General features: G+C 41.8%; 1 protein-coding gene across 3 annotated transcripts in view; it reads left to right on the top strand.

Annotated features, from left to right (window-relative positions):
* The window catches only part of rrn3 (RRN3 homolog, RNA polymerase I transcription factor), a 50,773-nt gene that overhangs the window by 8,150 nt on the left and 26,644 nt on the right, over nucleotides 1-15,979 (top strand). For all 3 annotated transcript variants that reach the window (XM_078240881.1, XM_078240882.1, XM_078240883.1), the window contains exons 2-8: nucleotides 207-312; nucleotides 400-456; nucleotides 4,554-4,643; nucleotides 4,887-5,016; nucleotides 6,187-6,246; nucleotides 8,558-8,621; nucleotides 15,740-15,809. In XM_078240881.1, the coding sequence (XP_078097007.1) occupies nucleotides 220-312; nucleotides 400-456; nucleotides 4,554-4,643; nucleotides 4,887-5,016; nucleotides 6,187-6,246; nucleotides 8,558-8,621; nucleotides 15,740-15,809 (564 nt within the window). In that variant the 5' untranslated portion in view covers nucleotides 207-219. The remainder of the gene's footprint in view (nucleotides 1-206; nucleotides 313-399; nucleotides 457-4,553; nucleotides 4,644-4,886; nucleotides 5,017-6,186; nucleotides 6,247-8,557; nucleotides 8,622-15,739; nucleotides 15,810-15,979) is intronic.

A 15,979-nucleotide genomic window follows, 5' to 3' on the forward strand; every position in this document is an offset into this window, starting at 1 on the left:
AGATGAGAAGTTGAACAAATGACAGTCACAGATTTGGGAGGTGGCAACGTGTTCAAGGGCCTGAAAAGGAAGAGGAGGTTGAATATATTGCTGTGTTTGCAAGGATAGAAGGATCAGGGGTGGATATTTTTAGGAAGGTGCAATGACTGGTAATTTGAAAGGGAAATGTTCACAATATACAAATCATTGTTCCTAATTTCCTAAAGGTTTCCATTGACAATGTTGGGAGACAGTGAATTTCTCAACTCCCCACCAAGGAAAACTGTCCGATTTGGTGGAACCGTTACAGAAACCTTACGGAAGTATAAACAGGTAAAATAAGTTATACCAATTAATTGTCTTTCCAGAAATGTTCTCACCTATTTGTACATTTGATTCAAAAAATGCATTTTTCCCCAGGGGGATACTGTTGATTACGATTTGCTGATGACACAACTGGCTGATGCAGAGATAAAGGTAATCAACAAATTTTATTACTTCATTCAATGTAACATTTTACTAACATGCATTTGAAACTTTACGATCCTAGCAATTCTCATTTGATCTCAAAAGCCTGAAGTGCTTAATGTGGCATTTTTATTTTTGGGTACCTGGTGGAGTTGTTTTTTTTTAAGCTATGGGATCTGTATTTACCAACATCCGATCAGTGGGAAGTGAGGGGCATTTGCACCAGTGTTGGATTAAAGTCATAGTGTGAATCTAGAATCCAACTCAAATCTGGCTCTGGGACAAAGTTGAGTGAGACCTGAGTTTAGCTACTTTTGGTGTGTGAGTTTACATTAAATCAACTTGTCCCACTGCTAACTGAAATCAATGTTGAGCTGTTTCGAACTTTTAGCCACCATTGATTCACTCATGAGTTGGTAATGCAAAAAATATGTTTTCAAATTTTTCTTTTTGGGGATCATATTGGCACACTCAGCAGAGTATTGCCAAACTCCCAAGGAACATCTGTCCTAACTTTCAAATGACTATCACCCACCTAAACTAAATATAAAATCATACAGTGCAGAAGGGGCCTTTCGAGCCATCATGATGCAGACATGTAATATATCTAATATAAAGCATATATCTAATGTCTTTTGGTAAATGAAATCTTCCGTCCATTCCTGCTCTGACCTCTATGTGACTCCATATACAGCAATGTATTCTACTCTTGACTGAAATAGCTGAGCAGGCCGCTTCTCAGGGACCATTTGGAATGGGCAATAAATGCTGGCCTGACCATCGAAGTTTATTTTGTTTAAAGTTTATTTATTTATTAGTCACAAGGCTTACATTAATACTTCAATGAAGTTACTGTGAAATTCCCCTGGTCGCCACACTCTGGTGCCTGTTCGGGTCAATGCACCGAACCAGCACATCATTCAAACTGTGGGAGGAAACCGGAGCACCCGGAGGAAACCCACGTAGACATGGGGAGAACATGCAAACTCCACACAGACAGTGACCCAAGCTGGGAATTGAACCCGGGTTCCTGGCGCTTTGAGGCAGTAGTGCTAACCACTGTGCTACTGAAGCCATATCCCAGGAAATAATTTTTTAAAAATATTCTGAATATAGGAGCAGACATACAAGGAACGGGTTCACAATTTTCTGATGCACTCTCCGCACTCAATCGATGTAGTTAGGAATGGGACGGTGATTCAAACTTTTTAAAGCTTTGTGGTCCCCAGCCTCTGAGCCAAACTTTGATTTGATTTATTATTGTCACGTGTATTAACATGTAGTGAAAAGTATTGTTTCTTGCGTGCTATACAGACAAAGCATACCGTTCATAGAGAAGGAAAGGGGAGGGTGCAGAAATACCATTCAAGCCGATAGGATTAAAAAGCTTTCTATCATTTAACTCGCCAAAGATGTACAGATTAGCTGGATTGGCCATGTTAATGCAAGGTAGGTTCATTCAAAAGTCTGATGGAAGCAGGGAAGAAGCTGTTCTTGAGTCAGTTGGTACGTGACCTCAGATTTTTGTATCTTTTTCCCGAAGGGAGAAGGTGGAAGAGAGAATGTCCGGAGTGCGAGGAGTCCTTAATTATGCTGGCTGCTTTGCCCAGGTAGCAGGAAGTGTAGATAGAATCAATGGATGGGAGGCTAGTTTGCGTGATGGATTGGGCTACATTCACGACCTTTTGTAGTTCCTTGCAGTCTTGGGCAGAGCAGGAGCCATACCAAGCTGTGATACAACCAGAAAGAATGCTTTCTATGGTGCATCTGTAAACGTTGGTGAGAGTCGTAGCTGACATGCCGAATTTCCTTAGTCTCCTGAGAAAGTTGGTGGGCTTTCTGAACTACAGTGTTGGCATGGGGGAACCGGGACAGGCTGTTGAAGCTCTGGGTTTAAGTCCCAGTCCAGGACTTGTTGGCCAGGGAAGGATGTTCTTGATACGATACAGGTTGAAAATCAATCTGCTAACTCTTCACCACTACCCCACTATTCGCCAAAGGGGAAAAAAAGTGAGAAAAGATGAGACAAACATACTTTTAAACAATTCTTTAAAAGCTGTAAGTCAGATTCTCTACTGAGGCAATTCTCAGCCATCTGACTCAGTTGAGTCAGTTAATTCTAAGCCAATTACTAGTTCCAAAGCTTAAACAACATTTTATATTAATTATCTAGTAACTACAACATCTGAGAGTTAACATGACTAACCATCATGACCATGGTTAATTAAAGTTGCCAGTAATTTAGCCTTTTGAAGAAACATCTGGTCAGAAATACCATTCAAGCCGATAGGATTAAAAAACTTTCTATCATTTAACTCGCCAAAGATGTGCAGATTAGCTGGATTGGCCATGTTAAAATTGCTCCTTAATGTCCAAAGATGTGTAGGTTGGGTGGATTAGACTCAATGGGCTGAATGTCCTCCTTTTGCACATGATGTGCAGATGCCGGCGTTGGACTGGGGTGGGCACAGTAAGATGTCTCACAACACCAGGTTAAAGTCCAACAGGTTTATTTGGAATCACAAGCTTTCGGAGCGCTGTTCCTTCATCAGGTGAGTGACGAAGGAGCAGCGCTCTGAAAGCTCGTGATTCCAGATAAACCTGTTGGACTTTAACCTGGTGTTGTGAGATTTACTGTGCCCTCCTTTTGCACTGCAGGGATTCTTTGGCTCTGATTCTATTTCTTTCTTTAAATATATTTTAAGTGTATTTGCTCAGACAGGATGCTTGTCATGTCTTTTTCTCACTGTGACTCATTTGGGAGCACATTCACCCTTGAGTCGCAACTTGTGGGTTCAGGCCCCACTCCAGAAACCTGTACGCCAAATCTAGGTTGACACTCTAGTGTACTACGGAGGTGTCATTCTTTGGATGAAGTGTTATTCCGGGGCCGTGCCTGCTATCTAAGATGGACGTAACGGATCCCAAGGCACTATTTCACAGAAGAGCAGGGAATTCTCCTTGGTGTCCTGACCAATATTTATCCCTCAATCAATATCACAAACAGGTTAGCTAGATTTTATCACTTTGCTGTTCGTGGGGGCTGTATGCAAATTAGCTACCGTATTTTCTGCATTAAGCATTGACTACATTTCAAAAAGGACCTCATTGGTTTCAAAGTGCTTAGGGATGCCCTAAGATTCTGAAAGGTACTTGATAAATGCAAACTTGCCTGTCTTGTGTTTGTCCTCTAGTGGATTAAGAATGTATTTATTGGAGTGTCTTCGGTAAACTGCTAAACAGAAGCCCCATCTACCTGCTGTGTTGGTTTAGGTGGTCATGGACAATCCTCTGGCACTGCTTGAAGAGCAAAGAGTTCTGCTGGTGTCCTGGCCAAGTTTTCTCCCTCAACCAATACTATCAACAAGCATATGAGTTGATCATTTTGTTTGAGATTTGCTGTGCAAATTGGCGGTGACATTTACTTAGTCATAGAATCCCTACAGTGCAGAAGGAGGCCATTCAGCCTATCAAGTCTGCACCGACCACAATCCCACCCAAGCCCAATCCCCATAACCCCATGCATTTACCCTAGCTGGTCCCCCTGACAAGGGGCAATTTAGCATGGCCAATCCACCTAACCCACACTGGGTGGCACAGTGGTTAGCACTACTGCCTCACAACGCCAGGGACCGGGGTTCGATTCCCGGCTTGGGTCACTGTGCGGAGTCTGCATGTTCTCCCCGTGTCTGCGAGGGTTTCCTCCGGGTGCTCCAGTTTCCTCCCACAGTCTGAAAGATGTGCCAGTTAGGTGCATTGGCCATCCTAAATTCTCCCTCAGTGCACCCGAACAGGAGTGCGGCAACTAGGGGATTTTCACAGTAACGTCATTGCAGTGTTAATGTAAGCCTACTTGTGACACAAATAAATAAATCTTTGGACTTATTAACAGTGACAGCACTCCAAAGCAATTATTTTGTAAAGCATTTTCTAGAATATTCCAAGGATGTCATAAGGTCTTAAATAAATAAACATCTTGTTTTTAGATGAACTGCTCCATCTTGGTGTCTAGTGGAATTTAGATTCACTGATTAAATCTATTGCTCCCACTCTGGTTATTAAATTTTGAAGTTATTATTTTGTGCTTCTTGTTTTCCTGTCCTCAGGATGCTCAAATAATCAACTGGCTTCAAGAGTTCCGCGGTGCTGTAGCACAATTAACAAAGGACTTTGAGCATCTCGTTAGCAAAATACTGGTTAGTTTCTTCAGATTCTCTTTCACAACATCATTTTGTACTCATGGAGATTTGGTCAGAAAATGTTTGCTGTTTTTTGTTGTTGAATAGCTCCTGAGGGGTTTTTGTAATCTGGCATTTTGATATTATATAACTGCAAAATTCAACTGCTAGTTAAGATACTTAAAATCTGAAAATTTAAATAAAAATTGAAACCAGCTGTAAGGTTAATCTGTTAATCAGATTTTTAAAAATATATTTCAGAAGCTGCCATGGTTGTGCAGAAGTTTTATGGTGATAGAGGAATACATGGCTTTCTTAAGCAATCTCGTGTCAGCACAGACAGTGTACCTGAGGCCTTGCCTCAGTATGCTGGTCTCTAAATTTGTACCAGGTAAGAAAATAGTATTTTCTAATACATTTTGGCATGGAACTATCCTTTGTCCCTTAACAGTGCAGAAGGAGGGGGGTGTGGAGGGCTGTATTTTTTTGTTCAATTAGTTAATCAGAGACCAGCCTTTCAGCCGCATGCTTTTCAGAACCCAGCAGGATTGTCAGGTGTGTTTTAGTAGACTTGTTTTTGTAAGCAGTGGTAATTATCAAGCTAGAATCATTTCTATTGTAAGTTTACTCCTTGTAAGTCAAGTTCGCCTATTAAGAACGGGTGTTTTGTGCAGCGGGCATTGTGAAACGCTAGTGTGAGTTTCTGCTGATCCCTGCAGCATGGGAGTGCTCTAGCTGATGCTCAGTATTACTTCAATGAGGGAACAGGAGTTAACTCCAGTTCTAAATGCGTGCTAATGTTCTAACACTTGGTGCTTCGACAGAGCACTAGATTAGCATATTTAGGAGGACCAGTGGCTGTATGATATGTATATTTTCTGTCTAACATTAAATATCAGTTATACTGAGATGTAGGATAATGTCATTAGACTCATGATCCAGAGGCCCTGGCCAATTCCCTGGGAACATGGGTTCAAATCCCACCACCGCAACTGGTAGAACTTAAATTCAATTAATAGAATCTGGAATTGAAAAGCTAATCTCAGCAACAGTGATCATGAAACTATCACCATTGTTATAAAAACCTATCTGGTTCACTTCCATCCAAAGGAAATCCACCATCCTTATGCCGCCTGGTCTCCAGAACTAGGGCAATGTGATTGACTCTAAGCTGCCTTTTGAAATGGACGAGCAGGCCAATGCTACATGCTATGAAGGAATGCATTTTTTAAAAACTGTTTCACTGACCACGTGTGAGCTTTCTGCCGGATGCAAGAAGAGAAATGGGAGAGCTAAGAGATGGGAGAGAGCAACATCAGAGGAATATGTTGCTGATATTCACATCGTAGGAGAGTTTGCAAAAAATAAGCTGTTAGAAGACTGAGAGAGTCTGACGATTATACTTGATTGGATAGAGTATATTAAAAATAAATAGGCATCTAGGGGCGAGGAGATATTGTGAGTTAGTGAAATTTGGGAACAGATCTTTGTATAGCCTTTAGTAAACTAACCTCCAAGTCTATTCATCTATTTTATGACAATCCATCTATATTTCATATAGGAAGAATTGTAATCCAAGAAAATGGCGTGGATATTTCCGATTCTGAAGATGAAGATGAAAGTAAGTAATTTCTTTTGTAAGAATAAGCATTTGCAGTAGTATGGACCATAAAGATTTGTATCAAAATCTGAAATGTTTAAAGTTTATTTATTAGTGTCACAAATAGGCTTACATTAACACTGCAATGAAGTTACTGTGAAAATCCTCTAGTCGCCACACTCTGGCGCCTGTTCGGGTACACTGAGGGAGAATTTAGCATGGCCAATGCACCTAACCAGCACATCTTTCGGACTGTGGAAGGAAACCGGAGCATCCTGAGGAAACCCACGCAGATACGGGGAGAACGTGTAGACCCCACACAGACAATGACCCAAGCTGGGAATTGAACCTGGGTCCCTGGCGCTGTGAGGTAGCAGTGCTAGCCACTGTGCCACCGTGCCGCCCAAACGTCCCAAATACTGCTCCAACACTGAAGAGACATCACTACATTTCACATCATCCATAATAAACACATTCTTATTTTGAAATGTAAATGGAAAATGCTGGAAATACTTGGGTCTGGCGGCACTAGTGGAGAGAGAAACCAAGTTAACCGGCAGAATTTTTATCCAGGTGGACCGTCGATTTCTTGGTACCAGCTGGCATGCCGGTTTCCCAGGCTGATCCGGTTGTGGTCTCAACTCCGCTTTCCTGTCTGCCCCCCATAACCCTTGACCTCCTTGCCTAACAATGGCAACAATATATTTTGTACCATTTAAAGTTTTGTAATGAGGCCCGCCCCCCCCTCCGCCTAGTGTCGAGACCAAGACCCCAGAACTAAACTTCAGCCTAACTTTTAGGTTGATAACCAATCTGATTCTTGATGCTGCCAATTCTGAGTGTTTTCTGCATGAGCAGTATTTTTATTTTGTAATTTTTAAAGAGCTGGTCAACTTCGACCCAAGCATTGAACCATAGAGGTGGATTTTATTAACAATATCCTCTGCACAAAATGAAAACTAGGAAATGTTTGCGCTTCAGTACAAAAGAGGAGCCTAATTTACTTTTTTCAGAGGTTAACAAAATACATATGCAGGTAATTCTGTAATCTTTGATCTCAAGTTTACCGGCTGAAAGGTGCTGAAATTACACTTTATTAGGAAATATTATCCTACTATTTCTAATAGTGTCAGAAATATTTCCTATGACTTTTCTAATGGCCACCTAAGTTCAAGTAGGAAGGAAGATTGTCAAGGAATTCCTTATTTTTTTCTTAAAGCTGCACAATATAACTTAAATTAGTAACAAGAAGTTGCAAGGTGGTGTTGTTCAGGTACCATTTGGCCCATTTTACCTTTTCCTAATCCCTATGTTACTGGCATTCAGCTTAAATGTTTTTCATTTCCAGCACCTTTTTCAGAAGTGTACACTATGTTGAATGCACTTTGTGTCTCTCTCAATCACCTTTTTAATGTGTACCTGAATAATGAAATGGTTTTAAACATTTATTTTTTAATGGGATGTGGGTGTTTCTGGCTAGGCCAGCATTTACTGCCCATTCCTAATTGCCCTTGAGAAGGTTGTGGTGAGCCACTTTCTTGGGTAGCTGTAGTCCATGTCGTGTAGGTACATGCACAGCGCTTTTAAGAAGGTGGCTTCTTGGATTTTGATCCAGCGACAGTGAAGGAACAGTGATATAGTTCCAAGTCTCAAAGGATAGGAACTTGCTGGTGTGGTGTTTCTGTGCAATTGCTGCCTTTTCCTTCTAGGTGGCAGAGGTTATGGATTTGAAAGAGCCGTGGCAAGTTGCTGAAGTGAACTGTGATCCTGTTAACTGATTATAATAAGTGACTGAACAATTGATTAGAATAAAATATCTTGGGATAATATTTCCTAATCAAGTGTAATTTCAGTGCCTGTTAAACTTGAGATCAAAGATTATAGAGTTACCTGTATGTATGTGTGTATGTATAATGTATATATTCTATTGTGAGACTTGAATAAAATGTATACCCTCCCACATAATGCACTCAGTCCTAATATCCAGATTATAGAAATGAACAGCTAGGAGGTGAGTGAGACCTGGAAGTGAACCTTGTTTTCTTGGGAGAACTTTTGCGGGTAGAGTTGAGCAATTTCAATGGTGGGACTTTTAAAAACAGATGGATGTCCCACTATTTTTTGATAGGATATCACCGCCCTCAAAACCATTTTTCATTCATTGATCACAGCAAGCGTTCCTGTGCTGTGTGTGAATACCAGATACAATGCATCAGCTTCAATCCTTTTAAAGTATTGAAGGACTTTCCCAATTAAAATCTTTTGTACGCGTGCTGCTACAGACAGAAACTCTAGATCTGAGCGGGATTTCTAACTGTTACATTCTTTGCAGATCTTCCTAGAAATTTTGACATCTGTCATCAAGCTCTGCAAATGATAGCAAAATATGTGCCCTCGTAAGTATGTCAAACTGCTGGTGTTGGCAGTTCATTTTATACCTTCACTGACAAAGCGCAACAAAGTTTATTTTAAAGGAGTTACTGTGTTTATTTAACAAATTAATAAAACGTTCCTGATCAGAATACAATAGATTTTCACATTGGCATTCTGATTCCTGAATCTGTCCAGTGCAACTATATTTCCATCTAACTTCTTAATCAAATGGAGGCACACGCACGTTAGCAAGATTATTGTATCTTTCACTATTTCAGTCTCAAACAAAAATTGAGTTGTCACGCATTAGCTTGGGTGACATATCCTGAGCTTGAACATTTTTACCTTTTAGCCTCCCTGTTGCTTTTGTTCACAACCTCCTGTGTGATACCATCAGTCCTCAACTTGAAAAAAATACACATAATCTACCATAGGTTTAAAAATCAATCATTTTATAATATTTGCCTGAGAGAACAGAGTGCTAATGGTAGGACTTTGCCTTTTTAAGTAAAAATCTCTTGGAGAGATTAATTTTTATCACCTTGAAACATTGACAGCCATTGTTCATACTCTCCAATCTCGCTCAGCCCAGTTAGGTGAAGGGATATCATAGAAGAATCATAGAATCCCTACAGGGCAGAAGGAGGCCATTTAGCTCATCGGGTCTGCACCCACCACAATCCCACCCAGGCCCTATTCCCATGACCCCACACATATTTACCCTGCTAATCCCCCTGATACTAGGGTCAATTTGGCGTGGCCAATCAACCTAACCCGCACATATTTAGGGAGAGGGTTTCCCTTTTCTGTTTGTTGAAACAGATCATAGTGGATTCATAGACCAGCAGCTGACAGCATGAACGACAGGTTGCTAGTACTCCACTATCACATTATCCCAGCTGAGATAGACCAACATTGCACAGATCAGTAATCAAACTTGGAGCTGTCAAAGTATTTTGTAGCCGGCCCCTTTAGTTGTACACTATTCCTTTCATTTTAGGGCATACCAAGATGGTTTCTTTCGAATGTACAATTCACATAGCGTAAGGGTGATGTCACAATAGGATTTTGTAAATGCACCGGTTTTGGTTTGGCAATTTGGATATTGTGGTGATACTGGAGTTGATTCTTTTTAAAACCTAAAATTTCTGTAATTTGATTCAGTTTACAAGGGGTCAGGTCCCATGGCTACATGTAGCATTTTTGTACAATAAGCTGTTAGATCAGTTGAATATATGAAACTGAATTATGTCGGTTTGAACACCAACTTGGTTGATTTAATATTGACAAAATGTACAAGTTAGTTAGTTTATATTTCATATTTACTGTTGTTAATAGATCCTTCAGGTTTGCCTTTTATTTTAATCCTCCAGGCTAATCTTCAGTTCGAAGTGCCAAATAATTACTGAAAGTCAACATGTTGATGCACCTAAATGTCAGATGATTTGCTCTAAATTTATAACATCAGCGATTATTGTCTTGTGATCTTTTAAGTGTCATGGTGTTGTTACAACAGTAGATGGCAATGTTGTACCACATTCATGGAACCATGTTCTCACTGGAATATAAGCTTTGCAAAATGTGGATTTCAGCCTAGCTATAGTTTCACAAAGCCATTGATGATTCTTAAACGACATTAGCCTGATACCAGCTTACTCATCATTCCCTGTAGTATTCTCATGATCCAATCTGAGCCATGACCTGAATTCTGCGATGGCCCAATCAAACTCTCAGCATCTTCTGGAGTCTGAAAATGAGCAGAATGATGAGGGAATCCAGATGGTGCTGTCTCTCCAGAGGGAGAACTGTTGAATCCAGCCCTGGTGACAAATCACTGGCAATCAAATGAATTGAAGAGGACTTTCAATCTTATACTGTTAGTCTGGCTGTATACACACTTAGAAAAAAGATACGTCACGTTGAATGAGGTGTAAACTAGGTTTTTAATGGTGTACTAATTTAATAATTACTGAAACACTCTGGTCCAAGAAATCTCCTTTTATATCAACTTCTCCAGAATGAATTAATTTTTAAAGATTTGTTTATTTTTGTTTTGGCTTTTATTGCTTCAACCATATTATTTATCTGAAAATGTAAATGTTAAAATGATATCAAGCCCTTTTAACTTCCTTGTTTGCTGTGGGTGACCACTTCCGCGTCATTGCTGCTTATTTGCTTGTGGCCATCACAGCTGCAGCATGTCTGATGATGCCTTAATAAAAGCAAATTACTGCGGATGCTGGAATCTGAAACCAAAGGAGAAAACACTGGAAAATCTCAGCAGGTCTGGCAGCATCTGTAAGGAGAGAAAAGAGCTGACTTTTGTCATCGAGTCCAGATAACAAAGGGTCATCTGGACTCGAAACGTCAGCTTAGATAGTTAATGTTTATTTATTAGTGTCACAAGTAGGCTTACATTAACACTGCAGTGAAGTTGCTGTGAACATCCATGAGTCGTCATACTCCGGCGCCTGTTCAGGAGAATCTAGCACGGCCAATGCACCCTAACCAGCACGTCTTTCAGACTGTGGGAGGAAACCGGAGCACTCGGAGGAAACCCACGCAGACACGGGGAGAATGTGCAGACTCCACACAGACAGTGACCCAAGCCAGGAATCGAACCCAGAGTCCCCGACGCTGTGAGGTAGCAGTGCTAACCGCTGTGCCACCGTGCTGCACAGTAACTGGCTGAGCACTGCAAGTTCGGGGCCTTAGTTGAGGGATATGTTGAGAGATCGTTTGGCTTGTGGGTTCAACAGCCTCAACATCAGAATGAAACTATTGGCTGAAACCAGGATTTCATTAGAAGCAGCAGTAGAGATGGCTCAAGCGACTTAGTGCACTGAGCAAATTCTGTGTGAGCTGCAAGGCATGCAGAATGTGGGTGAACTAGTTGTGGCAGGGACCGGCTGCTGCTGGGAATAGCCCGAGTGAGGGTGCAGCAGACCCTGAGAAGAGTCATTCACCACCAGAGTCCGAGGCATGTTTTTGGTATGGGGAGACCACCCCCAAGGGATGTGCCGGTACAAGAATTTTATCTGCTTCCAGTGGAAAAAGAAGGGTCGCTTGCGAGCTAGGTGGAAAGTGAAGCAGGTTATACAGAATGCTGCCAAAAAGGTGGTAACTACAAGGCCTGTGAATAAGCTGCCGGAGGAACAAAGGAAGGATCTGATCTGAGGCTTACACACTCAATCAGGTCCAACTTAGCAAAATACCTCTCATTGAAATTGTTTTGATGGTCAACTGCTGCCCCCTGAAAACAGACATTGACACTGGCGCTGTGCCCACTATTATAGGTGAAATAATATTCAAACATCTCCAGAAGGGACTGCAACCCTTAGGCCTTCGCCATTCTGAAGCTACTTTGGCGCCGTACACTGGAGAGACACTAAAAATTGACAGCAACCTCCATGCCTGTGTCCTATAGGAACCAGTCAGCTCAGCTTTCCATTGTGGTGACTGAAGGATAGCGGCCCAGTCTCATGGGATGGGACTGGTTAAAACAAATAAGACTGAACCGGCTGGAATTATTTAATGTCCAGGATGGGGGATTCAAAGAGCTCCTTTGGAAATATCAGGAAGAATTCCAGAGAGAACTGGGTCGGATAAAAGGGGTTAAAGCAAAAATTTACCTAAACCCTGAGGCCACACTTAGGTTTTTCCCAAGCTCGCCCAGTGCCATATGCATTACGGCAGAAAGTAGAGGTACAACTGAAAAGACTGGAGGACCTGGGCATCATCAGACCTGTGGAGTTTTCTGAATAGGCCACGCCCATCGTCCCATCCTGAAACCAGACCATACCATGAGGATCTGCGGAGACGGCAAACTATCAAGCTCAGCCGGATCATTACCCCATTCTGAGGACCTCTTATGCAAAGTCAGCAGAGGGCATCAAATATACTAAGCGAGACTCGGGTCATGCTTATCAAGAACTGGAACTGGAAGAGCGCTCCGGAAAGGTAGTCACAAATATCCACAAGGGGTTATATCAGTACATCTTTTCCTGTCTCATTGGCCTGTCCATTTTTCAATGCACTACAGGAGCGCCTGTTACAAGGAATCTCCAAAGTGGTGGTACACTTGGACGATGTCTTGATTACGTGTGTGTCTCCTGAAGAACATGGTGCAAACCTGGAAGAGGTCCGAAACGGTGAAAGGGTTAAAAATCAAATAACTGCCTCCTGTTAAATTCACAAAGACAGAAGCTCCAAGAAACCAGATGCCTTAGCACCAGACGGCCTCCAGATAACAGTCAAGGACCATAAAATGTTTAATTATAAGGGAGGCTCTAGTCACACAATACGCAAACAAAAATCCTATTGATCACTATGCAGCTGCAATTTGTGTATGAGCGCTCAAAACAAGAAACAAAGGACTAGGGAGTTGATGCACCACTGGTCAAACATATTTTTATCATGCTTATTCCAGGAAGTTAGTAGATGAATAGAGAAAATACATGCTTGGTGATCTAATTAAGTAAACGCGCTCAAATTCGAATTAGGCAACTATACTGTGTGTTATAAATGATGTAATCCCAATTATTAGATGCCAATAGACATAATTTTTAAACAAATGTACACCTTCGATTGGTAGATGTTAATTGCTTATACCAAGCCAAAGGACATAATTGCCATTGTATTTCTTAGTTCGGGAAGTCTGAGAGTTCCTAGTGGCCAGCAAACCACCTTGCTACAATGTCATGAAGATCTTAAGCTTGAACTCTTGAGTGTCACCTGGTCAATTGCGAGGAGTGAAGTACACCATAGTCGAATAGCTGTGAAACTCCCTCAAAGGAGGTTTAAGGAAGCTGGCATTCACTTAAAACGTGAGAAATGCATCTTTCAAGCTGACATGGCTACATACCTCAGTTTCAAAGTGGATGCAAAGGGGTTGCATCCCCTTGACTAGCTAAGGGATTTGAAACAAAGAGAGCGGCATGGACATTGGGTTGAAGGGCCTGTTTCCATGCTGTAAACCTCTATGACTCTCTGACTCTATAAGGTGGAAGCTATTGCGGGAGCGCTGGCACCTAGGAATACGACAGAACTGAAGTCATTCCTGGGAATGGTTAATTACTGCGGAAGGTCCCGCGATGCGATTTGATTCAGCTGACACTGCTTCCAGAGTTACATGATGCTTATCCTGGCCAGAGCAGAATGAAAGCATTGACCAAGAGCTATGTCTGATGGTCTGGCATTGACAGAGAATTTGAACAAATGGCCAATGTGAAAGACGCTGCAGACGTTACCGCCACCAGTAAACATGCACCGTGGGTGTGGCCGGGGTGGTCGTGGCTTCACGTAGATTTTGCTGGGCCATTTTTTAGGGCACATGTTTCTAATCCTGGTAGATGCCCGGTCCAAGTGGCTGGACATTCAGCTCATGAAATCTATCTCATCCACATCTACTATCAATAAACCGAGGCAGATCTCTGCGCTCGATGGTCTTTCCAAAGTGCTGAAATCAGAGAACGGAACAGCATTCATGGTTGATGAATTTGAGATTTTCACCAAGTCTAAAATGGCATTCACCATGTCAGGTCAGCCCTATACCACGCTGCCTCGAATGGCTTGGCAGAATGAGCTGTGAAGGTGTTCAAGGCTTCCTTGAGGAAGCAGGCTCATAGGCCGTTGCCATTGCAATTGGCAATTTTTTGCTGCCTTACAACATTACATCTCATGCCACCACTGAGTTCACGTCTGCAGAATTGCTAATGGGTCGGCGCCTGCGTTACCTGTTCGGACTTGTGTTCCCAAGTTTGTCAGGGAACATGGAGACTAGACAAGCCTCTCAAAGAACATCGTGACACTCCGAGAAAGGACAGACTGCTGAAGTGGATGACCTCGTTTTGACAAGGAATTTTGGTGGCAGACCTGCCTGGGTACCAGGGAACGTTGTGGAGGATACAGGCTGGTCTCATATGGTAGAGCTTATAGGGCTGTCGAGTTAAAGAAGTATGACCACTTGTGCAAGAGACTAGAGCCAGCTCCAGGAGACAAGAAAGTGGGCCCTGTATCCAGTTTGTATTAACCTCAGAACTAGATATTTTAATGATCACAGTGGGTCCAAGGCTGTCTCTGGCTTCAGTGGCTGAGGCAGGAAAAGGGACCGACGGGGACCTAGCTCCTGAGGTGGTTAACCCGTCTGTTCCATTAATGGATCCTGTATCATCGGCTGCAGAAGAACCCCCGATAGAGTTGCAGCATTCCGCAAGGGTCCTGACATCTCTGGATTGGCTGACATTATGAACTGTCTTTCCCTGGTGTCCCTTCTGTAATATTGTTACTTGTCTGTCTATTTTTCTTTTTATTGTTATCGTAGGTAGTCCAAGAAGTTAGGGCGGGGAGGGGGGGGCGGGGGGGGAAAGAGTTTGACAGTGTAGCCCCTTTTATGGCTGATCGTTCGCGGGCCACGAGACTGGGTCGGACCAGTGAAGCACAAGAGTGTGAACCTGGGCTAATTGGGAGTGAGGGAGTGCATTCCCGGGGCTGGAAGTTAGTCAGGGCATTGTTGGGAGTAGATCTGTATGGTTGTGCTGTTAAACCCATAGTTGTAAATAATTCTTCTCGGTCAATAAATCCATTAGTTTGTTACCTACGTCGAGTTACTACAGTAACCTGTTCCCTCGCAGGAGGTTTCCTGCATTTTAAAAGCCTGAGCAAATACTGCTTTGAATAACGTGGCCACGTTGAAAGTGTTAATTAATTATATCTTTGTTTTCCAAAATGCAAACATAGGGAAATTGATCAATTGCATTTATTGCGAAAACTGTATATTTTTTATTCATGTATTTTAAATAAAATAAACCAGTTGATAAGTGTCTCAATAGAATGCTTTACAGTCTGCATAGGAGAGCTGCATGTATCCTTCAGTTGTTTGATTCCTATCCTACTCTTATGTTCTTGTCTTGGTCCAAGGAGTTGAAGTAATAATTAAATCATTTAGGGATACGGTATTGCTATTTGGTGTCCAATCTATGGATCATTTATTGTTGGATTATAGTTCTGTTATTTTTGGGACATTTTCCGATGTTGAAGACATTGTATGAATTCGAGTTGTTGTTTCTGTGAGATCGCTTCAATTTTTTAAACATTATTTCTTCAAAAAGCAAAACATATTTAAATGTTTATTTTTTGGCAGAACACCACAATTCTTGATGCCGATACTGATCGAAAAATTTCCATTTGTAAACAAATCAGCCAGAGTCCTGGTAAGCAGAATGCCGTCTTTGTAATCTAATTTAAAAATCTTTACAATGCAGAGTGTTAGTAAGATTCTCAATTAATTACAGTTAACTTCTGTGATTATTGATGACTATGAAAATTAATTGTGTAAGTTTCCCAATGGTTCCAGCAAATTATTTTCTGTCTTCTCCATTCA

Source organism: Mustelus asterias, chromosome 23 (genome assembly GCF_964213995.1).
Source record: "Mustelus asterias chromosome 23, sMusAst1.hap1.1, whole genome shotgun sequence".
Classification (NCBI taxonomy): domain Eukaryota; kingdom Metazoa; phylum Chordata; class Chondrichthyes; order Carcharhiniformes; family Triakidae; genus Mustelus; species Mustelus asterias.